This window comes from Petaurus breviceps, unplaced genomic scaffold (genome assembly GCF_028583685.1).
Source record: "Petaurus breviceps papuanus isolate PSGF00001 unplaced genomic scaffold, PetGlider_PUasm1.0 90822, whole genome shotgun sequence".
NCBI classification, from domain to species: Eukaryota; Metazoa; Chordata; class Mammalia; order Diprotodontia; family Petauridae; genus Petaurus; species Petaurus breviceps.
Window position 1 is genome coordinate 7109125 of NW_027187351.1, and position 27759 is coordinate 7136883.

Here is a 27759-nt window from a genome sequence, read left to right on the forward strand (position 1 = left end):
GGGGGGGAACCGGGGCAAGAGCCGGCCTCTTCACCTACACAACACCCACCCAAAAAAAATGACAGTGAAAACTAAGAAAGAAAATAAAAACCCCCAAGGAAAAAAAAAAAAAAAAAAAAAAAAAAAGAAGAGGCAAAATTTGGGAGCAACAGCAGACTCATGTTGACTATCAGATCTTTAGGATGAAGTCTACTGTCTCATTTTCCCCACACCACCTAGGGCCTAGTCTTTTCCTTTCAAATATCTGATGGGCTTACTGTGATATTTTTTAAGCTGTATAAGTAAAAATTCTCTTTAATTTTCCCTAAGCATTTATAAACCATTTGACAAGAACTGATAATTTTGTCAACATGCACAATTGGTTTGACAAATATGACCAGTTGATAATCTTTGGATTTGTAGTGCAAGTGGATGTAACTTGAACAATTCATCAGGCAGCAAAGAATGATGTAGAAGGAAGTGGACCCTCCCCCTTTTGGAGTGGGAAAGGTTTCTAATAAATACAAATAAATATATAATTCAGTTATAGCAATATTCTGATATTTAACTAGTAATGGAATGCAATTGGCAGGAGAAGAAATGAACAAAACTATAGACCCTTATTTCTTCAAAGAACCTAAGATATTTTGGGCAAAAGCCTTCCTGAAGCTTTGGATTGTAGCTTCTAATCTCCCTTCTCTTTTTCTTTCCTCCTCTGCATGCCCTTCCCTTTCTAAAATGTACAAGACAGTGTGAGAAAATATGGATTTGGATGTTCGCATACTTCTCATTTTCTTTTGTGTGAGATCTTTCCTGATCATCCCATTTCCCTCTTAGGTTGTATACTTTTTATATGGTTTTTATTTGTCAGTCTTCAATTAGAAAACAAATACTAACTGTCTGACATTGTTCTGGGCACTGGTGATGCAAGTATGAAGAATTAAATATTGTACAGGCAATGAACTTGCATTCCAATAGAGGAGATAATAATCATATATTAAAATGTATTGTTCACTGTTCAGTTGTGTCTGACTTCATGTGGATTATAGGATGACAATACTGACCATTGTGTTTTCTTGTCAAAGATACTGGGGTGGTTTGTCATTTGCTTCTCCAGAAAGGCAAACAAAAGATAAGTGACTTGTCAATCTAGTAATTGTCTAAGTTTGGCTTTGAAATCAAGTCCTTCTGACTACAGGCTCTATCCACTGAGACACCTAGCTGCTTCATTAAAATATATATATGGATAGATTTGCATGAAATAATAAAGAGTGAAATGAGCAGAACCAAGAGGGTATTGTATATAAAAACAACAATATTCTTTTCTTTTTTTTGAGGGGGTAAGGCAAGGTAATTGGGGTTAATTGCCCAAGGTCACTGCTAGTAAATGTGTCAAGTGTCTGAGGCGAGATTTAAACTCAGGTCCTCCTGACTCCAAGGCCGGTACCCTATTCACTGTGCTGCCTAGCTGTCCCAACAATACTATTTTAAGAATAACTTTTAGTGACTAAATTACTTTGACTATTATAAATATCCAAATTACCTGCAAAGGACATATGAAGGAAGAAGATGAATCCAAAGACAGAATTGATAAATAGAAGTATGTATAGAATTTTACACACACACTCACACACACACACACATGTATGCACACACACAGAGGTATATACATACATATTTATGTCTAATGGTAGCCATCTCTATGGTAGAACAAGGTGGGGTAGAGAAGAAAAAAAGGGAGAAAAAGAAAGTTAAATGACAACTTTATTATATATTTAAAAGAATAGGAAGTTGTACATAATAGACTTGGACTTTCATGTACAATTACCTTTTTCTCCTTCTACTACAGAATGCTTGTTTTATTTATTTATTTATTTTTGGAGGGGGGAAGGTAGGGCAATTGGGGTTAAGTAACTTGCCCAAGGTCACACAGCTAGTTTTGTGTTAAGTGTCTGAATCCAGATTTGAACTCAGGTCCTCCTGACTCCAGTGCCGGTGCTCTATTCACTGCACCACCTAGTATTATTTCTTAAGTTCAGAATAAAGTAAGTAAAATTTTACAAAGGTATACAATATAATCATAAAGTAAACACATATGTATATCCACATATCTATACACATATATTATCTATCTACTAGCAAAAATAGTTTAATACAAGATATATGTAGCTTTGTATGTACACACTTTTATTCCTCTTAGTGTATAAAGCAGAAGTGAGGAACCTGTGGCCTCAATCATGTAGCCCTCTAGGTCCTCAAGTGTGGCCCTTTGACTGAATTCAAACTTAGAAACCAAAAAGCCACACTTGACTTCCTAGAGGGCCATGTATGACTTTGAGGCTGCAAGTTCCCCACCCCTGGAAAGTCTCAGAGGACAGGAATTGTTTCACTTTTGCCTTTGTATGCTCAGTGACTAGTACAGTGCTTGAAACATAATAGGTTCTTAATAAATCTTTTTAGAATTAAGGAACTACAGAAATATCAGTATCTTTTAGGAATGGGTGACCTAAAGGGAAGATAACTACCAAATCAAGATAACTATGGGATATTCTTCATGAAAAAAAAATTAAAATATGTACTAGGGGGTTCCACAAAAATTATGAAAAGACCTGAATGCTTCTGCAATGGTGGAATCAATGAATAGGAAACATTTGTGTTGCTAAGAACCTTTACTATAGGAATACCTGGGATTTATAAGACACAAACTCCTATCTTAGATAGATATATCCTCCAGTGTTAATTCAATACAAAGGATATGTCTGAGCAGCTTATCCTATCAAAAATAGATTCTGTTCCTTAGTAGTATCTCTTTAGAAGGAAGGGGTAAACTGAACTTGTGAGTGTTGGAAAGCTTACCATGAATGGAGGCATGGATGGTTGATCAGTTTTACAGTGATGTCTTCTAGATACCTTGTTGATATGCCCTTGTCTATTTAGCTGATGTACTTGGGCAGAATTATCAGCCAATTTCAATTGACAATCTGAGAACATTTTCAGTTGTAATAAGTTGAAATCAGATGTTTAAAAAGGAATATAGATGAGAGTACGCAATTTTTCTACTTCATAAAATGTTTTTCTGAGAGAAATTCTAGAGAGAATTTTGATTTTTATTATCTTTAAATGAATTGGATATTTTTTATCCTAAAGTGATGCACTGTCTGACTTGTACAGGGAACAATCAGTCATACCTATTTATGAGCATTGCTTAGGTTTTTAATTTTTCCTTAAAGAAATATCAGCATCTGACTTAGACTCTTTTTTACTTATCTATTTAAACATATTATTTTTTTAATGAAAGTAGTTCATGATTAACTCATGTAATAATCTTATTTTTCTGAATTATAGAATTATCTTCCTAGGGACATAATATGCATTTCTAAAGAGAATATTATGAAGAAGTTTCCTGGAATTCAATATTTGTATTATGTCAAACTAGAAATCCCCTTTATCAAATTGGTACCAAATAATTTATGCATATTGTACAAAACCAATTAAAATTGTTGCATGCTTATGTCAATGTACTTAAACTGAATTTAGCATTTTTTCCACTCATTTGTATATTATGTTGGCAGGTTGCCTCAGAGATGGTCGATATTATGAGGAAGGATCTGTAATTAAAGAAAACTGCAATGACTGGTAATGACTATAAGAGCCTAAAATTAAATTTCTTTTTGTAGTTATTTTGTTTTCTTTTCTCTTGTCAATAATATGATTATTTGGGAAACTATTCTTGATTTAAACACAGAGAGAGGAAATGCCAGAAATTAATTTCAAAAAAGCGACTTTTTTATCCTCCTTTCTCAGTTTTATTTTCACAAATATTGCCAATCAAAATACTTTATCTTTAAAGTCTTTTATCTTTAAAAGCCACTATTTATACATATTTATCTTTAAAGATATATATCTTTAAAGCCACTGTTTAGTATTACAATTTTTTTTTTTACTTTTTGGTGGGGAGAAGGCAGGGCAATTGGGATTAAATGACTTGCCCAAGGTCATATGGCTAGTATGTGTCTGATGCCGGTTTTGAACTCGCTTCCTCCTGACTCCAGGGCCGGTGCTCTATTTACTTAGCCACCTAGCCTCCCCATTTTCCAATTCGTTAAAGGGCAAATGATTTGACTTAATTTCTGCTAAGAAAAACAAAAACACTGTTCAACATACAACTTTTAATTTAATTCACATTTAATACTCTTATAATACACATTAGGATACACAGGGACCAACTCTTGCTCTTTATATTTAACAATAGGCTCAAAAATATCCCATCACAAAATTGATTGACTTGCAGTAGTGTTACAAATATATTTTCATTTATTCTATATTACTTTAATCAACTTTTATTAGATATCTAAAAATGTGTATACAGGGATATATTGGAGTACATTTCAATTGTTAAATTTTCAATGCAAGCATTTTTACCTTGGAAATTGGGAAATTATACAAATCAAGCCTTGATTTATTGCTTTGTTGATTATGTAGACTTAACAAAGCATTGTAGAAAATGTCAATAATACAGATTAACCTTAAAATTGTGTCATGCCTATAGTCCCCTACCCCCTGCCGCTACTCCCCATGGAAATTTAGCTGTTAAATATCTGCCAGCACACCCCTGTATACATTGCATGGTATGATAAGGAATTATGAGAGATATGAAGATGGATAAGCCGAAGTGTTTGTCTTCCAGTAGTTTACATTCTACTAAGGGGAAGAAGACAACTACAAAAAGAACTATAATAAAACATGTAAGGTGATAAATCTATAAAGAAGGCACACATAATGTGCTATTAGTATACAAAGGAGGGAGAGATCACTTCTGGTTGGGAAGATCATGCGTGACTTCATCATGGAGGTAGCCTTTAAGCTGGGCTTTGATGTATTAGAAGAATTTTTATGCAGAACTGTGGGGAAGGACATATGAGGCACAGAGAATGATAGAAGGATTAATGTGCTGGTAAATATTTATCGAGTTCTCCAGAATGTATGCAAGAGAAACTTTTACATTTAATCTGAATTATTTACATTTTCTCCATCTCAACTTTATTAAGTCTATAGACAAGCAATAAATCAAGCCCTTGTTTGTAGCATTATGTAATTACCTCATTTTCAAGGTGTCAGTGCTCACAATAAAAATTTAACAATTGGCTCTCTAAAGCCAGTTAGCTCTCACTCTAGCACACCACTGAATATAAATCAAGGAGTGGAAGCAGAGGTGGTCTGAAAAATCTTATAGAGAATGATGAAACAAGAATTTAAGTGCCTAATATGCGCCAGACACTGTGCTAAGCCCCTTTAAAAACAATAACAAAAAAAACCAAAACAAATTAAAAAACAATTATTATGTCATTTTATTGTGACCACTACCCACTCCCCCACCTCCCCACCCCCATTTCTCTTGATATTTGACTGTATGGTTTTTGCAGAAGAAGGAGATGAATGGAAGCCATATTGCAGAGAATTGGTATATGTAGTGAGGAATTCAGAATGGTAAATATACTCTGTCCTTTCTAAAAGTCTGGCTGTGGAATAAAGGAAAAGAGATTTTATGGTGGTTCAAAGAAATACCATGAATGAGAACAGTACCATTAGAATGAGTGACCTCAGGGTACTTATAGGTGAATGTGAAAGAGCTGGTGCCAAGGGAGAGATTACAAATAAAATGGAAGGAGAGCATGTATTTTTTTCTCACTTTCTAAACCTTTCCCTAAAGTCAAATGAAGTAGCATATTAGAGTAAAAAAGATAAAATACTAATACAGGCATATTGAGTAGTATATTCTTTTACAGCCATTTAAATTAGTTTATTTTCAGCAAAAAGCCAACAGTCAAAGTACTAAAAATCAATCTAGGAAATACATTTTTGTAATAACAATGCATCATTCTTGCCACTTACGTTGAAATATGCTTGTTGCTGTGGCTAGTATTCATTTGCATTTCTTTTATCTTTTCAGCACATGCTCAGACCAGCAGTGGAGATGTTCCCAGCACATATGCCTTGTTCGTCCAGAATTAATTGAAAACATCAATACTAGAGATCATGGGTGAGAAAAAATTTTTTTCTTTTATAGGCCTTCCATGACATAATTGAATTCCAGAAACTCCTGTTTATTTCCCAGTTTCCAAATGATGCCTTGTTCTTCCTTTTAACATTTTTGAAATAAGAAAAAAAAAAACAGGGATGGAAATGGGAAAGGTGATGAGAGGATATAAACTATATGTCATATAAAACATTGAAGTGAATGATTGGAAATTAAAGATTATTGTATATAAATAAGACATAGAAGGGAAAACCAAAAGTAATAGAAAAGCAAAAACCAACTTCAGTCTCAAATAAAGAAGATTGAACTGAGAGGGGAATACATTAAAATTCTGATCATTGTTCTGTTTCAAAATAACACTGACTTAAGGGAAATTGTTTAACTATTTTAGGGTCAAGCCTAAAAAAATTGTGAAGAGGTCTAAATTTGCCTTTGGTTTCCACATCCCTCTTATACCTACTCATCTACCCACTCTGTCAGATACACACATACATATCTACACACACATACAACTTGCATACCCACCTGGGCCTAGAATCTCTCAAATCACATGTCATTAGTAGTCATCTCTTCTATCTATATAAGGTGATCTAATATCTACATCTAGGTGACATGAAAATAGCCAAGTTGTCCATTAAGGTCTTCTGGCTGAACAAGTTGTGGTATATGCATGTTATGGAATATTATTGCGCTATAAGAAATGGGGAGCAGGCAGTCTTCATATTTACCTGGAGAGGCTTAAAAGAACTGATGCTGAGTGAGATGAGTAGAACCAGGAGGAATTTGTACACAATTACAGACACAACGTATGTGTGATGACCAACTTTGATAGACTGGACTCTTCTCAACAATGCAGGGATATAAGTCAATCCCAAAAGACGCATGATGGAGAGAAAAACGTGCATCCAGAGAAAGAACTAGAAAGAACTAAATTTATATCCAGGTGGAAGCAAAATACCTGATCTTTTTTATTCTCTTATTTGATTTTATGTCCTCTATACCATTTTTCATCCCAGCTGGTACAATCCATCCTTATAACCTGACCATTGTATAATGTGAAAGTATCTACAGATCCTATACTTGATTATAAGACGCCATGGGGGGGAGGGGAGGGAGGGGAGGGAGGGGAACAAAATGTGAAATTCAAGGAATTGTGGAATTGAATCCTGTAAATTAAAAGGAAATAAACAAATTAATAAATTAAAGAATTTAAAAAAAAAGGTCTTCTGGGGTAACTTTAAAATCAGTTTAGTCTGCTAAATTATCTAGTGATTTACTGATTTTATGTCATAATGGGAATTAGACTTATAATCCTAGCTTGGCCATGAATTCAGTGTGTGACCACTGATCTGAACCCATAAATGAGTTATAAAATTATGAAGTCAATTCACTTTAATAAGCATTCATTAGACCCTTATTATGTGCCAGATACTATTCTAGGTGCTGGGGACAAAGACAAAAGTGAAAAGATCCCTGCTCTCCAAGGAGCTTACTTGAAAAAAAAAAAGGTCTTTAATGTCCCTTCCATTGTCCTTATGATGGATCCATTGTACTTTATAACTTTTTTGCTATGGCATGCATGATTTAGACATCATTTAAGTTGTCTTGGTTAAAAAAAATCAAGACACTGTTAAATATGGTAATGGACATTTGATATGTTTTTGTGATATAGGTAGAGAGCTAGTTTTGGATTCAAGATTGCACTCATGTGTGTGTGTGTGTGTGTGTGTGTGTGCATGTGTGTGTGCGCATGCAGGCTGATGGTATAAAAGGGAGTAAAGGAAGGGACCAAGTCATAAGAGCTTTAAATGCCAAACAAAAGAACTTATATTTGATCCTAGAGGTGATGGGATGAACTTTAGAGTTCATTGATAGGTGATGTGGTCAGAGCCACACTGAAGAAAAATCACCCTGCAACACAATAAATTCAATTAATCTCCTTGTAAGAGTAAGGACCAAGCCTCTTGAATTTTATTTAGGGCTCTCCTAAAGTATTCTCCAGGAAGCAATGGAAAGGGTGAAATGCCTGGTGTCAAGAAGTCTCATCTTTCTGAGTTGAAATCTGCCCTCAGACACCTACTAGCTATGTGACCTTGGCCAAGTCACTTCACCCTATTTGCCTATCAATTGATTTTAAATCTGTACTTAGACTCTATCAGTTATTTCTTTGGAGGTAGATTTTTTCATCATCAATCCCTTGAAATTCTCTTGAATCATTGTATTGATCAGAGTAGTACAATATTGCTACTACTGGGAACCATGTTCTCTTACCCCCAAAACTTGGATGTTTGAGTCTATGAAACATTAGATAACTATGGTCATTTAGTAGAATGTACTCTGTACCTAATCTATTCCACTGATCCACTACTCTATTTCTTAGCCAGTGCTATTTTGTAATAACTATTTGAAATCTATCTGGTACTGCTAGGCCACATTCCTTTACCTTTTCCCCCCATTGATTCATTGTTATTCTTTACCTTTTATTCTTCTGGATGAATTTTATTATTTTTTTCTAGGTCTATAAAATAATACTTTGGTAGCTTGACTAGGATGACATTGAATGAGTTAATTGATTTAGGGAGAAATGCCATTTTTATTCTATTGGTTTGGCCTACTCTTAAGCAATTAATATTTCTCCAGTTGTCTAGATGTCTTCATCTGTGTGAAAAATATTTTGTAATTGTGTTCATATAATATGATAGCTAGGTTGTACAGTGGTTAGAGTACAAGGTCTGGAGTCAGGAAAACTTATTTTTCTGAGTTCAAATTTGACTTCAGACACTTACTTGCTGTATGATTCTAGGCAAATCACTTTAACCCTGTTTGCCTCAGTTTCCACATTTGTATAATGATTTTGAGGAGATGGCAGACCACTTCACTATCTTTGCCAAGAAAACCCCAGATGGGGTAACAAAATGTCAGACATGACTTAAAGATGACTGAATAACAAAGTTCCTATATTTGTACTGGCAGGTAGAATCCCAAGCATTTTAGATTATCTACAATAATCTTAAATAGTATTTCTCTTTCCATCATCTTCCTGCTGAACTTTGCTGGTAATATATAGAATTGCTGATGATTTATTAGGTTTATTACATATTTTGTAACTTTACTGAAGTTGATTATTTCAACTAGTTTTTTTTTTATTCTTTTTTTTTTTTTGGCCTTTTTTGGAGGGCAATTGGGGTTAAGTAACTTGCCCAAGGTTACACAGCTAATTTTTTTTTTGTGTGTGTGGGTATTAAGTGTCCTAGGCCAGAACCGAACTTGGGTCCTCCTGAATCCGGGGCTGGCGCTTAACTCACTGGGCCACCTAGCCACCCATTTTTAATTCATTCTTGAGCATTTTCTAAGTAGGCCATCATATCTTCTACAAAGAGCGATAGTTTTGTTTCCTTGTTGTCTATTCTAATTCCTTCAATTTCTTTTTCTTGTCTTACTGTAGTAATTAGTATTTCTAGTAAAATATTGAATAATGGTGAAAATGGACATCCTTGCTTCACCCCAATTTTACTGAGAAGATTTCTGGATTATCTCCATCACATATAATGCTGGCGATGGAATTAGACACTACTTACCATTTTAAGGAAAGCTCCATTTATTCCTACATTTTCTAGTGTTGTAATAGGAATGAGTAATTTGTCAAAAGCTTTTTCTGTATCTTTTGAGATAATTATATAATTTTTGTTGTTTTTATCATTAATAGAATCAATTATGCTGATAATTTTTCTAATATTGAATCAGGCCTATCTCCCTTTTGTAAATCCCACCTCATCATGTGTATTCTCTTTGTTATATATTGATATAATATCCTTGCTAGTATTTTATTTAAATTTTTGCATCGATATTCATTAGGGAAATTGGTCTATATTTTTCTTTCTCTGTTTTCACCCTTTTTAGTTTTGGTATCAGCACTATATATGAGTCATAAAAGGAATTTGCTAGTACTCCTTTTTGCCTATTTAAAAAAATACAGTATTAAGATTAATTATTCCTCAAATAATTGGTAGAAATCACTTTTAAATATGTCTTGTTATGGATTTTTTTCTTAGGGAATTCATTTATGGCTTGTTTAATTTCTTTTTCTAAGATAGGGTTATTTAAGTATTCTATTTCTTCTGTTGATCTGGGCATTTTATATTTTTGGAAATATTTATTGATTTCACTTAGATTGTTAGATTCATTGGTACATAATTGGTCAAAATAGCACCTAATAATTGCTTAAATTTCATCTTCATTCGTGATGTATTAACTTTTTTATTATTATTTTAAAATCACATTAACCAAGGTTTTTCTTCTTCTCTATTTTAGTGTTCTTTTTTTAAAACCAGTTTTTAGTTTTATTAGTTGTATGTATTTTTTTATTTTTTGCTTCCAATTTTATTAATCTTTCCTTCTATTTTTCAGGATTTCCAAATTTTAATTTTTTCCTTTTCTAGTTTTTTAGTTGTATGCTTGATTTATTCATCTGTTTTTTTTTCTATTTTGTTGATGTAAACATTTAGAGATATATATGGTCTTCTAAGAGCTGTTTTAGCTGCATTTCACTAATTTTGATATGTAGGCTCATTGTTGTCATTTTCTTTAATGAAATTATTTATTGTTTTTATAATTTGTTCTTTGACCCACTCATTCTTTAGGATTAGATTACTTGGTTTCCAATCAATTTGTCATCTATATTTCCATGGCAACTTATTGAATGTAATGTTTATTGTATTATGGTCTGGAAAAGATGACTTTAATATTTCTGTTTTCCTGTATTTGGTTTTGCTTCTGGTCACAGCTTCCCTTAATAACCCCTCCTTTCTATCAGCCACCCCTTTCTTTTATCCCCTTGCCCCCCCCCACTTTCTTTTTGGGTAAGATTTCTATACCCATCTGAGTCTATATGTTATTCTCTCTTTTAACTGATTCTGATGAGAGTGAGGTTCAAGCATTGCCCAACCTTCCCATTTTCCCTTCCACTGTAAAAGTTCTTCCTTGTGTTTCTCTTTTACATGACACATTTTTCCCCTTTATGCCTCTTCCTTTACTTATATTCCAGTGTTTCCATCTTTCCCACTCCTTTTTTTTCTGAGATCATATCATTATAGTCAATTAACAGCCATATCTTTGGCCTATGTATACTTCTAATTCCCACAATAATTACAACGTTCTTAGGAGTTACAAGTATGATCTTCTCATGTACAAATGAAAACAATTTAACCTTATTGAGTCTCTTGTGATTTCTTGTTCATGTTTCTTTTTATGGTTCACTTGAGTGTTCTTTTTGAATCATAAGTTTTCTATTTGTCTACAGTCTTTTCATCAGGAATATTAGAAAGTCCTCTGTTTCATTAAATATCTATTTCTCCTCCCCCCAAAGGAGTATACTCAGTTTTGCTGGGTTGGTTATTCTTAGTGGTAATCCTAGCTCCTTTGACTTCTGTAATTAAACATTCCAAGACCTCCAGTTCTTTAATGTGGAAGCTGCTAAATCTTGTGTGAATCTGACTGTGGCTCAACAATATTTGAATTATTTCTTTCTGGCTATTTACAATATTTTCCTTTGAGCTATGGGCTCTGGAATTTGGCCATATTATTATTGGGAGATTTGGAGATCACTTTCAGGAGGTGATTGTAGATTATTTCAATTTTTATTTTACTCTCTTGATTTAAGATATCAGGACAATTTTTCTTTAAAAATTCTTGAAATATAGTGTCTAAGCTTTTTTAAAATCAAAGTTTTCATGTAGTCAAATAATTATTAAATCATCTCGAACTATTTTTTCTTTTTTTCTGGTAAATAGTATTTTATTTTTTTCCAGTGACTTATAAAGATAATTTTTGATATTCATTTTTATAAGATTTTGAGTTCCCATTTTCCCCCACCTTCCCAAGATGGCAAGCAATCTGAAAAAAGTTATGTATAATCATGTTAAACATTATTTCCACATTAGTCTTGCTGTGAAAGAAGAAACAAAACAAAAAAGAAAAGCCACAGTAACAAAAATTAAAAAACAACAACAACAAAAGGGAAAATTGTGCACTTCAGTATGCATTCAGACTCCATATTCCTTTGTTTGGATGCTGATGGCATTTTCCATCATGATTATTTTGTAATTGTCTTGGATCATTGTATTTGCTGAGAAGAGCTAAGTCTATCAAAGTTAGTCATTGTACAATATTGCTGTTACTGTGTATAATGTTCCCCTGGTCCTGCTCATTTCATTTAGCATCAGTTCACATAAGTCTTTCCTGGTTTTTATGAAATCTGCCTTCTCATCATTTCTCATAGCACAATTGTATTCCATTACATTCATATACCACAACTTGTTCAGCCATTCCCCAATTGATAGACATTCCCTCAGTTTCCAACTTTTTTGCCACCCACAAAAAGAGTTGCTATAAAAATTTTTATACATGTATGTCTTTTTTCTCTTTTCTATGATCTCTTTGAGATACAGAGCATGGTTCCAAATTGTTCCCCAGAATGGTTGTATCAATTCACAACCCCACCGACAACACATTAGTATCCCAATTTTCCCAAATCTTCTCCAACATTTATCATTTTCCTTTTCTGTCATATTAGCTAATCTGATAGGTATAAGGTGGTACCTCAGAGTTGTTTTAATTTGCATTTCTCTAATCAATAGTGATTCAGAGTATTTTTTTTATATATCATAGCTTTAATTTCTTCATCTGAAAATTTCCTGTTCATATTGTTTGACCATTTACCAATTGGAGAATGACTTGTATTCTTATAAATTTGACTCAGTTCTCTACATATTCAAGAAATGAGACTTTTATCAGAATTACATGCAGTAGAAATTGTTTCCCAGCTTTTTGCTTTCCTTCTAATCTTGATTGCATTGGTTTTGCTTGGGCAAAATCTTTTTAATTTAATGTAATTAGAATTATTCATTTTGCTTTTTATAATGTTTTCTATTTCTTCTTTGGTCATAATTTCTTTCTTTCTCCATAGATCTGTCAAGTAAACTATTTCTTGCTCTTCTAATTTGCTTATGGTGTCACCCATTCTGTCTAAATCACGTACCCCTTTTGACCTTATCATACTATATAGTGTAAGATGTTGTTCTATGTCTAGTTTCTGCTGTACTGTTTTACAGTTTTCCCAGCAGTTTTTGTCAAATAGTTAGTTCATATCCCAGAAGCTGGAATCTTTGGGTTTATCAAACAGTAGATTACTATAGTCATTTACCACCCAAGATTGAGAATCATGTACCCAGAGGATTTGGGCAATTTCATCTGTCATCAATGTGCTTCAGAGATTGGCTGAATAACCTACAGGGTCTGGTTTCTGAATTAGAAAATAGGAAGGGACAACCTTAATTGTAATTTAATAATTGCTTATTAATGTAAGTGAAAAATAATCACTTCTCTCATTACTCTACCATCTTGGCTTTGCCTCCTCTATCTCGTTCAATCTTTCCATTTACTCATGAAGTAGACAGGAAGGTGGTGGGGAGCAGATGGAGAGTTCCATGTTTTTTTTTTTTTAATTTCATCAACGTTAGGAACTTCCAAGGGTGTAAGTTGATACTGTCCAACGACAAAGATATTATTTGTAACTTATAGTCATAGAGAGTTCCCTGGGGCCTTTAGAATGTGTCCAAGGTAAGACTTGAAACTAAGGCTTTCTGATTCTAAGAATAACAACAACAATGATAATAACACCAATCAGCATTTATATAGCACTTTTGAGTTTGTGAAGTACTTTATGTATATTATCTCATTTGACCCTCACAACATCCCTGTAGAGTAAGTTCTATTATTGTTCCCATTTTTGCAGAAAAGGAAACTGAGGTTGAAAGAGATTAAGTGATTTGGGTAGCATAGATAGAGAGGGGTTGAAACAGGTTTGGAACTTGTTTTCTTGACTCTAAGACACATTTTTTTCTCTTTTTTTAAATCAAGTACTATTTAACTGCTATGAACACCAACTTACTATATATATCATAGCACATCCCTTCATACCATAGGTAATCTTATTCCCATTTTTCAGATAAGGAAGTTAAGACTCAGAGGGATGTAATAACAATTTATGGTCACATAGCTAGTAAGTATCAGAGATACGTCTATTGTTTCTATTTCCCCCTACTACAGACCAGTATTAGTGATTCTTTGGTGAAACAAGGAGAAACCAGTATCTAGGGAGAGGTGATATTCTTTGAGAAAGTTAGTTGTAGTACTTGAGTCTCTTTATGGGAAATTCTCAGTATTGGGATATGAAAGTATAACTTATTGTCCTAAAAGATTCCGTGCCCTTCTTTCAGAAGTACATTCGTCCAAGAAAGTACTTTATTATGGCTTCCCATTATTATTAGATGGAACACTAACCAACTCTGAAAGACTACAGAAAAAAATGAAGGGCACTAAATAGTTCTAAAGAAAAGGAAAATAGTGCCTTCTTGGGGAGGAGAATTCTACCATCAATTATCCTCTATTGAGAGTGCTTTTGGAGAGCTTTGAACAAAATTCAAGAGGTCTCATCCTTGGCCTTTTGGGGATAACATTCTTCAGTGTTGAGATATCTTTTAAAGGCTTCAAATAGCTGTACATTTTTTGATCTTTCATTTTATTTTATTTTTTAATAAACAAACATTCATTTTTTCCCTTTCTATTTCTCTCTGTACCAATTAAAAAAAGAAATAAAGCCTTGTAATAAACAGTCCTATGGTTATCTGTTATATTGGTTTTCTTTTTCTTTTCTTTTCCTTTCTTTTTTTCCCATTAGTCAAGGGAGGGGTAGAAAAAGAAAAAGAAATATTGATAATAAAAACAATCAATAAAATCTCTACATTGTCCAAGTCCAAAAGTATGTTTCATTCTTCAAGTAGTACATTTCTAAAAATGTGTTTTTATTGACATATTTTGTTTTTATATTATCTACATTTTTAAAGATTCTTTCTTTCTCCCTCTCCTGGAATGATATTCTTTAGAACAAAGGATAAGAAAAGAAAAGGGAAGATGGAAGGAGACACTTCAACAAAAGTAACTCACATATTAAAAAAAAGATACTGATATTAGAGCTATACATTTATTAAGGGAGATATGAAAAAATAGAAGGAAATAACCTGAAGTAAAATGGGAAAAATACAGAAAAGTAAGGGAAAGAAAGCTACATAAAGGGACCAAAGTAAGAAATGAAAGGAAAAGAGAAGTGAGTTATTGATGGAGAGAGAATCAGAGGCCTTGAGTTTAAGGGGAAGAAAGTTTCCATTTTTTATCCCTTGATTTCCTCATCATAACCCAAAACTTTACATACCTACCGTCTACAATCTACATTCAAGAATGCTTTGCTTCATCTGCTATATAGATAGTACCTTTGTTTTGATACACTTCTTTCTACTGAGTTAAGATTTAATTTTCTAGATCAGAGTCTTCCTTTTAGCACCTTCTCTACTTCAGCATAGACAAACAATATTACAAACTGGTCAGTCAACAAATAGTGATACCTACTCTGTGCTGGGCACTGAAGAACACAGTGCCTTAATGGAAGTTGTACCCTGGTTGGTTACATCAGAGGTATACACACCATAGTGCTATGGAGTACCACAATTACCCTATACTCTTTAATATTATTCTATCATCCATCCATCCATCCATCCATCCATCCATCTATCTATCTATCTATCTATCTATCTATCTATCTATCTATCTATCTATCTATCTATCTACCTACCTACCTACCTACCTACCTACCTATCTATCTATCTATCTATCTGTCTGTCTATCTTTGTGAGATATTTTGGACATGAAAAGGACCTCAAAAAGTGCCTCAGTCAAGATTCTTCCCTAAGTGGGAAGTTATCTTGTTCCTGGGGCAGCTAGGTGGGGCAGTAGAGTGTAGAGCCTTATATCACCAATGTAAAACAATGACCACAGGAGCTGCTATGAATATACAGGTGCAATCCCAGGTTTGAATCACAGTATAGAACAGACTCTCTTCATTGAAGATGAAACCAAGACATTTATTCAAACACCAAAAAGCCAAATGTATCATAGTAACAAAGAATTCTATACACATTGCCAATGCAGGGAGCCCTGACATCCCAAGCATTCTTTTTAAGACAAAGTTCATACACATTACCGATACAGGGAGCACAAGCATCCCAAGCCTTACTTCCATCAGGCGTCCCCACAAACAAGCTCCATTAAGCAAAATCATTCCCTCTCTGACTCACATTTTCTGCTCTTCTTTACCTGTTCTCTCTCTCCCAGCTCTGTCTCTCTCTCAGCTCTGCTTCATCCACCCCTTCCTGCTCTACCTTTTTGGCAAGCTCCTCCCACCATGGGCTCCATGTGATCACACAGACCTATTAAGGGGTAGGGAAGATCTTCAAATCCCCTTAACATTACAAGTCTAAGTTAAGAAGGCTTGTCTTCCTAAGTTAAAGCATGACCTCAGACACTTACTAACTGTGTGACCTTGGGACAGTCACTTAACCCTGTTTATCTCAGTTTTCTCATCTATAAAACAAGCTGGAGAAGGAAATGGCCAACCACTCCAGTATCTGTGCTAAGAAAATCCCAAATGGGGTCTTGAAAATTGGACACAACTGAAATGATTAAATAAGAACAACACCTTGTTCCTAATTGGAGTTTTGACCTTGACCAACTCACACTGCCGGTATATGATTAAAAGATCTCTATGTTTTACCCCTTTTAGAAATTAGTCTCTTCCTTCTTGTTGGTCTCCTTTAGAACACTGTACTAATTGGAATATTTGGACTGGCTTAGTTATTAGTGGTAAAACAAGCCTCTCCATCAATGGCAAGTACACTAAAAGTTGTATGTCTCAGATCCATAGTTGGACTTTCTCCAACTCTATCTCATGGAGGATATCTTAGATATTGTTCAACTTGTTGTTCAGTTCTGAACTTGTGATTCCAGTTAGGTTGATCCATTGCTTCTCTCTACTAGGTAAAATAAACTGTCCAGGGCATCCAAAAGCCAATAGAAATTAGGGACCTTATGAAACTCACTATCTACCATACACTATCCAGTGGAAGAGGTAAATGGAAGTTCTTTGACTTATGTGGGTTGGGGAAGTTGAATATTTTCATACTTTAAAAACTGAAATGAAATAGACATTCATCAGAAGCATTATATTCTTGCCCTCACTCTCACTGGGCCATCATCAATAACTGTGAAGGTTTATTTTCCCAAACTCATAAAAATATAAACACACCTAATGAAGGGAGGGAGTTGAACACTGAATGCTGAGTAGTACAGATAAGGTAATGAAAGACAGAGCTGAAGATTAAGGGACATTGAGGGGGTAAAGAATAAGGATACTATTATTATAGTCATCCTGGATGAATTGTACCTGCTTCATCATTTTGCCCTAAATCTTGTTTCCACATACCCTTTGTTCAAAATATTTACTGCCTTCTTTCCTATTCTTCCTTTGGTGACTGAAACCCATTTCAAAATAATCTGAACATTTTTTATAATTCTATGAGCTCGCAGCTGTTATAAAAGAAAATCAGAGGTTTAGCAGATATACTATCAGAAATTGTTATTTAACTTTAAATACTCATTAGAGGCTTGTGAATTACAGATAATACTGGTGAAAAGATAAGTGATAGCTTTAAGATTTATCTTGCCTTCTGAGAATCTATGGTCTTCAAATTGAAGAGGACTCACATGTACACTGCCTAAATTTTTACCATGATTTTTTTGGGACATCAAAGTCCAGAAAATAATTTTGATTTTCACCAGATTTTACCACAAGACATATGCTTAGATAATGGAGGAAGCTTTTCAAAATGAATAGAATCAGCTCCCTGTGATAAGTGTGTATTCACTGTGTGAAAACAAATTCCAAAATAAAAACAAAATTCCAACACATTGGAGAGTTAAGTATATAATTAGCTGATTCCTCAGCACTATAAATCCTTAGGGTTTTGCAGACACAACAATTTTTCAGTCATTTTAGTAAGCCTTTTAATGTCAATGTATTAAGTGCTTTAAAAATGAATATTTAAAAAATGAGAAAAACCATCTAGTTTGACCTATTGGTGTATTTTTGGCTTGATTTTTCTTGTTAAAAACCTTGTTATTTTTGCGTATTATGTAATTGCTATTTTAAAATACCATCAGATTTTTTGCATTGATCATGATCTTTAGTTTTTACAGTGGCATTTGTAATTTTTGTAATCAATTTAATAGAGATTAAGTCATGTACTTGATATCTAAAAGAATGCAGTACTTGCTTATTTCTGAAATGAAAACTGAATACTGCCAATTATCTTGAGTTTTACTGAATTTTAATTGAGAAATATTGAGTTGTCAATAAAAATACATGTATGAAAACTGTATTGTGCAATGTATACATATTTTTTTCTCTTCTATTTATGAGGCAGATGGACGGCTCATAATTACAGTCAATTCTGGGGAATGACTTTAGAAGAAGGCTACAAATTTCGCCTTGGCACCTTGCCTCCTTCTCCTACACTTCTGAGCATGAATGAAATAACAGTAGGTGTTATATCTGTTTGATTTTGAAGGTCTTGTTGGTGGTGGTTGTGTTTTTGTGTTTTAGTAATGCCAAAGAAACAAATTTATTTTTTTATACCTCCCCCCCAGTTTTTTATGACATTACTTCGGTGTTTAACTTAGAGCCCGAGAATTCAGTGACACCAACTGTGACCAATCCAATCAAATAAATTGTGTCTGAAGAGTAAGATAAATGGAGTAATACCCAATTTAAAAAAAATATATCACTTCTGATTTCTTACAAATGTATATGTTGTTAGGTCTTCTGTGATCATTAATTCATTTTTATGAATTTACCTTAAGTTTTTAAGTAAATATATTTACTCTTGAAAGTAGTGATCATTAATTACTTTCTAATGAACCTTCACAGTTATTGATGGTGGTCCAGTGAGAGTGAGGGCAAGAATATAATGCTCTTGATGAATGTCTATTTCATTTCAGTTTTTAAAGTATAAAAATATACAACTTCCCCAACCCACATGGTCAAAGATTTTCCATTTACTTCAATTACTTTTCAAATTCTAGAGCTTAGAATATGACCCCATGGTGGGGGAACAGAGCCTCTGGAAAATGGAGAGGTCATTATTGGAAATTTCATCCCCACTGGGAGACCAAGGCCTGGAAGACTAGGGTAAAGATGATGTGATGATTAGAGAAGAAGTCCATCTGGTAGCTTCCTAGTTCAAGAATTAGTCTTGCTAATTAGGCCATAAACTCCCTATTTACATGCTTTTAAAAGAATGGCAGTACTATTAACATTCTCTAAATTTCAGTGCCTTGGAGAAAACTTCTAATTGCTCCACCTTAGTTGCATTTTTGGTAATAAATAGATTTCTGCTTTGAAATTAATAGAATATATGCTTCTGAGAGCAAGGGTGATTTCTATTTTGTCATTGTATCCCAAAAGCCTAGAAGAGTACTTGACACAAGGATGGTGTTTAATACCTGCTTTTTGAATGGTTAATTGCTTAATAATGTTAATAGCTCATACCTATGATATTTTATAGTGTACCAAATGCTTTGCTAACAGATCTCTTGTGAGTTAAGGAGCACAAATATTATTATGTCTACTTTACAGCTGAGAACACTGAGAATCAGACAGGCAAAGTAACTTGGAGATAAAATGTCTAGTATGTGACAGAGATGGCATTCTGGACCTGATGTTTCTATTCCAAAGTCTAATGCTCTCTCTAAAAAAGAAAAAAAGAAGCAAATAAACAAAAAAACAAAAACAAAACCCTCTACTAATTGGTGCACAGTTTATCAAAATCTCTTAGAATAACCCTTGATTACTATACATCTCCACATTGAGACCACTGTATAAGTCTCATTTTTATCTAGATGTGCTATGCCAAGATTAACAAAAGTTTGAATGGTAAAATCAAAATGCAATTAGTTTGTTGACCATTTCCAAAGAAATTGTCAGATCCCTTTTCCTTACCTTCTCTGGAAATTTTAAATGTCTTTTTCTTTGTATTATTTCTAGAAGTGTTAATATTTAATGATGGATGCATTGCATAACTAAGCTTCTGCTTAGGAAAGTAGAACAATTTCCTAATTCATATTATCAGGTTGTTGCCTTTCAAACAGTTATGTCTTGTAACTAACTCAGCCTTCCAACTGATATGTCAATTGTTTTCTTAAAACCATCAAAGTACAGACTTAGGGGCTGCTACATGGTGCAGCGAATAGAACACCGGCCCTGAAGTCAGGAGGACCTGGTTTCAAATCCGGCCTCAGACACTTGACACATTTACCAGCCATGTGACTTTGGGCAAGTCACTTAACCCCAATTGCCCTCCAAAAAGCAAAAAAAAAAAGGTACAGACCTAGTCACTACTTAAAATAAAGACCTGTTAGAAACAGAGAAGGCAGGCAAAAGTGGTCTCTGGTTCTGTGTCAACTCCTGTGAATGGATCTGTGACCAGCAAGTGTGGATGGAGATGCTAGCTGGGAGACTGATCCAAAAACTCACAGTTCTGAATTTTCACTGTCTATTGACTTGATTTTCTAAAGACACAATGACCCAAGTGCTGGTTCAATTCAAAGGCAAGTTTAAGGGTTATTAGAGCAAAGTGGTGTAGTGTAACAAACAGCTGACCTCAGAAAGAGGAAGACCTGTATTTAAGTCTTGCCTTTGACATATAATGGCTGTGTGTCCCTGGGTAAGTCACTTAATGTTTCAATACTTTAGGCACTCTAAAACTAAGTGGCAGAGAAGATGTTGACCTGCATTAATAAAAGTTTCTTTACCTGGGACTTCCTTATATCAGAGAAATCACAAGTCCAGTCACTATTACCAACTATATTTCAGGTAAAAATAAACCTAATTATATTCTCTGTCTACTCATATCTAAACTGTTTAGATAGCTCATTCATTCATTTTTTTCTTTTAGACTCCCCATTGAGGGGATTGCTTTTATTGGAATTAGTATTTGTAATTTGGACAGCTGATCTCATCAATGTTTGGAAATCCTTGTTGTGGAAGTCTCTTCTACCAATGTGGACTGGTGATTAATTTGTAATTTAGAATCTTAGAGAATTGACTGGAAATACTGAAAAGTTAATTTTTTTGTTCCTGGTCACACAGGTAGTTATTTGTCAGAGGCAGGGCTTGAATACCGGTTTTTCAAGCTCCAAGATCAGCGCTTTACACTATGTGACCTTGACATGGAATGCATTAGAATTATCTTCCACTCAATTGGAAGATGACTTTAGAACTCCAAATTCAACTTATATTGTCTATCATATTGTAAGCTCCATTAGATTGTAAACTACTTAAGGACAGGAAATATGTAATTTTCCATATTTATATACTTAGCATAGTATTGCTATTGGGGGGATTGGAATAAGAACTGTGATTTTGTTGTTATAAGTTCCTGCAGGGAAACTCCAATGAGAAAGTTCCTTTCATGCATTATATGCAATTTATAGTCTTTGAGAATTGCTTGGTGTCACTGGGAAGCTAACACCTCACCAGGGTCAAAGGTATAACTCAGGTCTTCCTGTCTCTGAGATTGGTTCTATAATTACTGTGCCACACTGTCACTCACCCTGCATGTGGCAGGGGCATAGTAAGTGTTTGCTGAATTGTTCATTCCTTTTAAATGTGTTTGACAAGCATTTATTAAGTATCTATTATATGCAATCATGTGAATGATTTAGAGTAAATGTTTCTAGTTTAAAAAAAATAAATAAGTTCCATTTATATGTTCTATTAAAGCATTAAATAGGCTTGCTGATTTTTGCTGTACAAAAAAACTATTTCCTAGTTTAAAAAATGCATTGTATGCATTTTTAAAAAGTCAACAACAGAAAGCAACAAAACCAAAAATAATTCTCTCTGGAACGGATAATAAGCAAGCTATGTTGAATATTGCTGTATTTACATATCTTCTTTTTGGTGTGTATAGGCATCATTTTCAGGCTTAATGGACTTTTCTTCTCATGTTGAGATTTTAGCAACCACTGAGAGTTTTGTCCATCAGCTAATCTAGCAATTCATTTCCAAATTGCTTACCATGGTCCAGAGGAGGTGATATAATCACTTTATGTCATTTATTGGTGTAGGAATTTGTCTGTAGGAAATTCACAACTGTGGTATTTAAATGTAAAACTTAATGACAACTGCTCTGTAAAAATTCAAATCTTCTAGTAGCATATATTCATATAAGGCAGTTCCCTTGTAGTTCAGAGGAGAGAATAAGGGAAATTAAGCTGACCTAAGAGTGTTCTATCATCTAACACATTCTAACAACTGAGAGTGTTCTATCATCCATATTCAGAGCAGTACATTCCAATGTATGGTAGTTAAGGTTGAGTGCCCTCAAGTTTCTAAGTGTTGGAATTTTCCTAATCTCTAGTAGTGTGGAAGTAATCAGAAATGGAAAAAAAAGACACTTCTAGGGAGAATATTACCTCAGTGAACTGGTATCAGCAGAAATAGTTGAAAAAGTAAATAAATTCCTATCCTGAATGATTTCACACATGCAAAGTCATTTGATAAGAGAGTGAAAAGAACCAAATGGTTTGTGGATAAAACATCTTAAGGGCTAAAGTTTTCATTTTGTGTCTCAATATTCTTAGCATCGATAATAATAGTTCATGTTTATATGATGCTTTATAGTTAATGAGGCTTGCGTAAACACCTGTCTTCATTTTAGAGTTGTCAAGTCAAAAAACATTTATTAAGCACTTACTGTGTGCTAGGGGCTGTGCTAAGTACAAGGAATAGAAATACAAGCAGAAAGAAAGGTAGTCTATGACCTCAAGGAGTTTACATTCTAATGGGGGAAGGGATGGGGTAGCAGAAAATAAGTAGTTACAGCTTAGTAGAGAAAGTTTGGAATGTCAGGAGTGGAGTTGGAGAGGAATGTAGAGACAAGACTAGTCTGGTCCTTTTCCTAAAATTGGAATTCTGAGAATTAGTCAATTAGTAGAAAGAGTTGTAGGGTGGAGTGATCATCCAAAGTGAAGAATCTTCCATAGATACCATGGTAGACAAAGTCTAGAGAATCAGGAGGGGAACATGGAGAAATCAGAGAGGGGAAGTCACTTAACTAGGATTATACAGATAATAACTGTCAGAATTGAAACTTAAACCCACTTTTTTCCTGACTTCAAGGTCTATACTCCTTCCAGTATATTACATTGCTCTCCAGTTCAGAGGCTGAACTTAAATTTAGATCATTTAGGTAACTGTGTATGGGTAGAATGAAAGTAAAATCAAAATAGACTCCTTCACCCTTATTCTTATTCTTCACTTTGCCAGAGAATCTGGAATGAGAGTTTCCTTTGGCTTAATAAGTTTTTACTTTGAAAGTGCAAATATTCCTGGAGAGTCAAGCTGAGCTAATAGTTTTTTTATGTGCACCTTAACGGAAATTAGTTGAATGAACTTATTTCCTTCAAGATGACATCAGTCAGATAGAAGACTTGTAATTTTGAAGAAAGGAAGGTAAGGAGGAAGAATTATAGAATCTTGGGTTTTCCTAGAAATAGAAGAAATAAAAAGAAAGGAAGGAATCATCATGATAGCTTAACCTAGTAGAATCTTCAAGTTATAATGGATCTAATGGTAATACTTCATCTTACCCCAGAAGGTGAGGCTAATCATTAATTGGATACTATTGCTGACTGGAGTCATATTCTGGGAAGGTTCACATACACTCTTGTTTTAGTTGCAGCGAACATCAGAGCAACTTAGTTTGAATACCATGATCTCTGTAGTTCTTTGGGAGTAGGTGAGTTTGTATTCCCAGTACTACCTATTTCTGTCTGAGTGGTATGTTCTTTAGTCTAAGGGGTGTGGTTAGCATGGACTGCTTAGAATGACTCTTGAGCCCCTACTTCTAAGAGAACCTGCCTCCAAACTGGTTCCTCTATTATTTCACTGATTCCTAGGTAGGTGATCAGAAAATACAAAAATGGGCTACATAAGCAAATAAGTAGCTATACTTAACTGTACAGCTATAATAACTTAATAATACATAATTACTGTATGATAACTACATCCTTGTGGCTTCTCCAAGTGTAAAGCAATCTTTAACTAGTCTATAAATATTCTACAAACCTTGGAGTTATAGGACCCATTTCAAGAGGCCAAAATTCAACCTCAGTTATTCCCTTTGTGAGTTTCAAAACTTGCCAATGCAGCACATAGTATACTGCCTCAATGCAAAGATCTCCAAATGTTCCTAGTGCAGTCAGTAACTCTTGATTTGGTCACTGATTCCTCCATGGTTCCAATCTGGGCTCTCTCTGTCTCTTTTCATCCCAATAGTGCTATTTGGCCTTCTTTCCTATCATTATAAGGGACCTCTGACTACTTCTTTCCACATTAGCTCTTTGTTTATGGAGTAGGGTATTGGCACAAAGTGTAGGCTGGATTGAAAGACAAACTCCTCTGACTACTATTTCCATTTCTGTCTCTCCCTTTACTCTGTCCTCTAGATACCTATGACACTCATCCCTTTGGCCTGATGTATCTCATGATATATGCTATCTTGTTCCCACAGTTTCAATTTGACTTCTCTGTGATTTCTACTTCATCTTATCTTTGTTGGTGGTAATTATAAATTGCTAAATGGGGCATAAATTTAACCTTTATTACATCCTTCCCTTTACTGAAAAATTCACAGTTCACTCAAAGTACAGGGAATTTGCTTGATCATCTGTAATTATCATATCAATGATATAGCACAGTGTTCATTAAGATACCTAAAGACATGATGATTACACTAAAAATATAGGTAGCTACTATTTGTGCATGCTATCAATATAACACATTAGATAACCAATAGCATATGACAATGTCTTTATCCTCTGGGAGATGGTGACTCCTTCACTTTTTATCACTTTCTGACTAGTCTGAGGTTTAGGGGTAGGGCTCATGTTTGTCCTGGGCCATAAACATGATGACTGTTACAATGATTATTGATTAGCTATGAAGATCAAGGATGAAAAATCAAATATGGCATTCACCTTTTGATTTAATTTGGCAAACATTTACTATGTACTGTTATAGACCTTGTAAGATAGTGTTTTGTTCTACTAAGTTTTTGTCATTATCAACAGACAATAAACACAATGGGATCTTATATTCTTTCCATCTTTCAATTATTTGTGATGTTGTAAAGTTGTGCTCCAGTGATGAATATAACCTATAAAAAGTATGGTTGTTCCCTGCTAAAAAACCCTCATCAAGGAAGTCCTCAATTTATTTATTTTCTTCATTCTTTTTCAAAATTTTAGTTTAGACTCAAATGCCAGAACACAAATACAGAATAGAGAAAAGAAACAAAAACATATGATAAACTTAAATATTGGAACTTAAATGCAAAGTTAGAAAGAAAAAAAAGCATGTCATGTGCTTCACAGGACATAGGAGAAGATTCAAAATATGTAACAGTAGATTTTCATTTCAAGAAATCCTGTATGCTAAATAATACTCGTTGTGTGGAGAATTGTCCATCTTTTCTTTGCTTCCTTGTGAGTTTCTTGTGTTCTCTGCTGTGTACCTTTTTACTTTGTTCTTTTTTCCCTCTCCCCGACCCCCAGCAAGGTCCCTGCAGAAGGCTACAATAAAACTTAGGTATGTTTCTCTATAGCTATACATATATACATACATATACATATATATGTATACATATATACACATACATATATATTCCTAAACCTATTCTACTCCTCATCTTTGTTTTTTATGTATGAATATATCTCTTGTCTCTTATCCCCCTTGCCTCCTCTACTTTACTTTTCTACCCACTACCATGCCCTCCTATAACTTGCCTACCCCCCTCCAAAGATTCCTCCCCTATCCTCCCATTCCCATAAATCTAAACACTCTTCTATACCCCTATTTTACCTATTCCCTCACCCTCCCCTCTAAAGATCCCTCCGTTGTCCTCTCCCCACTCCCTATGCCCCTACCATTTTGTTTCTTCTGAATTTAGAAGACTTTTATACTCTTCTAAATACATACATACATATATATATACATATATATGTGTGTGTGTGTGTGTGTGTGTGTATAGTTCCCTCTTAAACCCATTCCTGATGAAAGTAATTTACCAGAGTTACCAGCCATCCTCCTACATCTAATTACTCTGTATCAATTCTTTCTTTTGCACCTCAAATAATTACTCTTTTAGGATGTTCTTAAATGGTTTTACTTTTTAAATTTATATCATTCTCCGGTTTACCCCAATCTTTCTTATAAACTACCCAACTATTGATAAGAATCTTAGACATCAATTTTACATTTTACATATATAAATTGTAAATAGTCTGCTCTTATGGATCACTTATAATCAGTCACTTATTTGCCTTATATTTCCCTTGCTCCTTATATGTTGACTCTTCTATTAAGTTCAAAATTTTTTATACAAAGCCTTGAAAGTCTGAGTTTATTAAATGTCATGTCCATTTTTTTTTTCATCCAGGATATTTAACTTTGCAGGGTATGATATTTTTGGCCAGAGCTCAAGTTCTTTTGCTCTTCAATATGCTGTGCTCCAAGTTTTGTGGTCCTTTAATGTCTTTCCTGCTAGGTTTTGTGTAATTCTAAATGTGGCACCATCAAATTTAAATTGTTTTAATTTTGATGCTTATTTTATCCTTGAGCTGGGAGTTTAGGAATTTGATTATGATATTCCTATGACTTTTCCTCATAGGATCTCTTTTAAGTAGTGATTGATGGATTTTTTTTCTATTTCTACATTTCCCCCTTGTTCTAGTGCTTCAGGACAATTTTATTTGATTATTTCTTTTAATATTTGTATTAAGATTCTTTTTCTGAGAATAATTTTCTTTTTTTTTCTTTTTGAAGGGGGGAAGGCAGGGCAATTGGGGTTAAGTGACTTGTTCAAGGTCACATAGCTAATTAGTATTAATTGTCTGAGACTGGATTTGAACTCAGGTCCTCCTAATTCTAGGACTGGTGCTCTATTCAGTATACCACATAACCAACCCTCTGATTGTAACTTTCAGTTAGTCCAATCATTTTTGAATTTTCTTGATTTATTCTCAAACTCTGTTGTTTTTCTCATAAGGTGTTTTTATTTTTCATTATTCTTATTTGGTTTAATCATTTCTTGATGTCTTATAATTTCACTGTCTTCACTTTGCCCAATTCTAATTTTCAAGGCATAATTTTCTTTCTTAAAATTCTGGATCTCCTTTTCTAATTGGTTAACTTTCCTTTCATACCCCTCTTGTGTTTCTTGGATTATTCTAAAATATTTTCTTTTTTTAGTTTTTCTTCCATCTCTGTCATTTGATTTTTGAAGTCTTTTTTTTAAGCAATCTGGGGTTAAGTAACTTGCTCAAGGTTACACAGACAGTTATTTCTGGGTTTGGTGCTGAGTGTCTGACCCCGGGATTCGATCTGCAGATCATCCCTACACTGGAGCCGGTGCTCTTACTCACTGTGCTACCTGGCCACTCCTTGAAGTCTTTCTTAAGATCTTCTATGAATTCTTTTTGGGCAGGTGTCCATTTGACATTACTCTTTGGGGTTTTCTTTACTTCAATAAGCTCTTCTGAAGATGAAGCCCAGTCATCTCTATTCCCATAATAGTTTGCCATGGTTTGATTCTTTCTCCTTTGCCTGTGCTTTTTTTTTTTTTTTTTTGCTTAATTTTTTGTAATCATTTCTAACCCTGGTGAATGGGAAATGGTGCCTCTTTCCCCAGATCTTCACTTCTTCCCTCTAACCTGAAACCAAAGCCAAACCTCCA

General features: G+C 34.2%; 1 protein-coding gene across 2 annotated transcripts in view; it reads left to right on the forward strand.

The window, feature by feature from the left end:
- Positions 1–27759, forward strand: part of TINAG (tubulointerstitial nephritis antigen) — a 213661-nt gene that overhangs the window by 4980 nt on the left and 180922 nt on the right. For both annotated transcript variants that reach the window (XM_069070639.1, XM_069070640.1), the window contains exons 2-4: positions 3552–3615; positions 5930–6019; positions 18388–18502. In XM_069070639.1, the coding sequence (XP_068926740.1) occupies positions 3552–3615; positions 5930–6019; positions 18388–18502 (269 nt within the window). The remainder of the gene's footprint in view (positions 1–3551; positions 3616–5929; positions 6020–18387; positions 18503–27759) is intronic.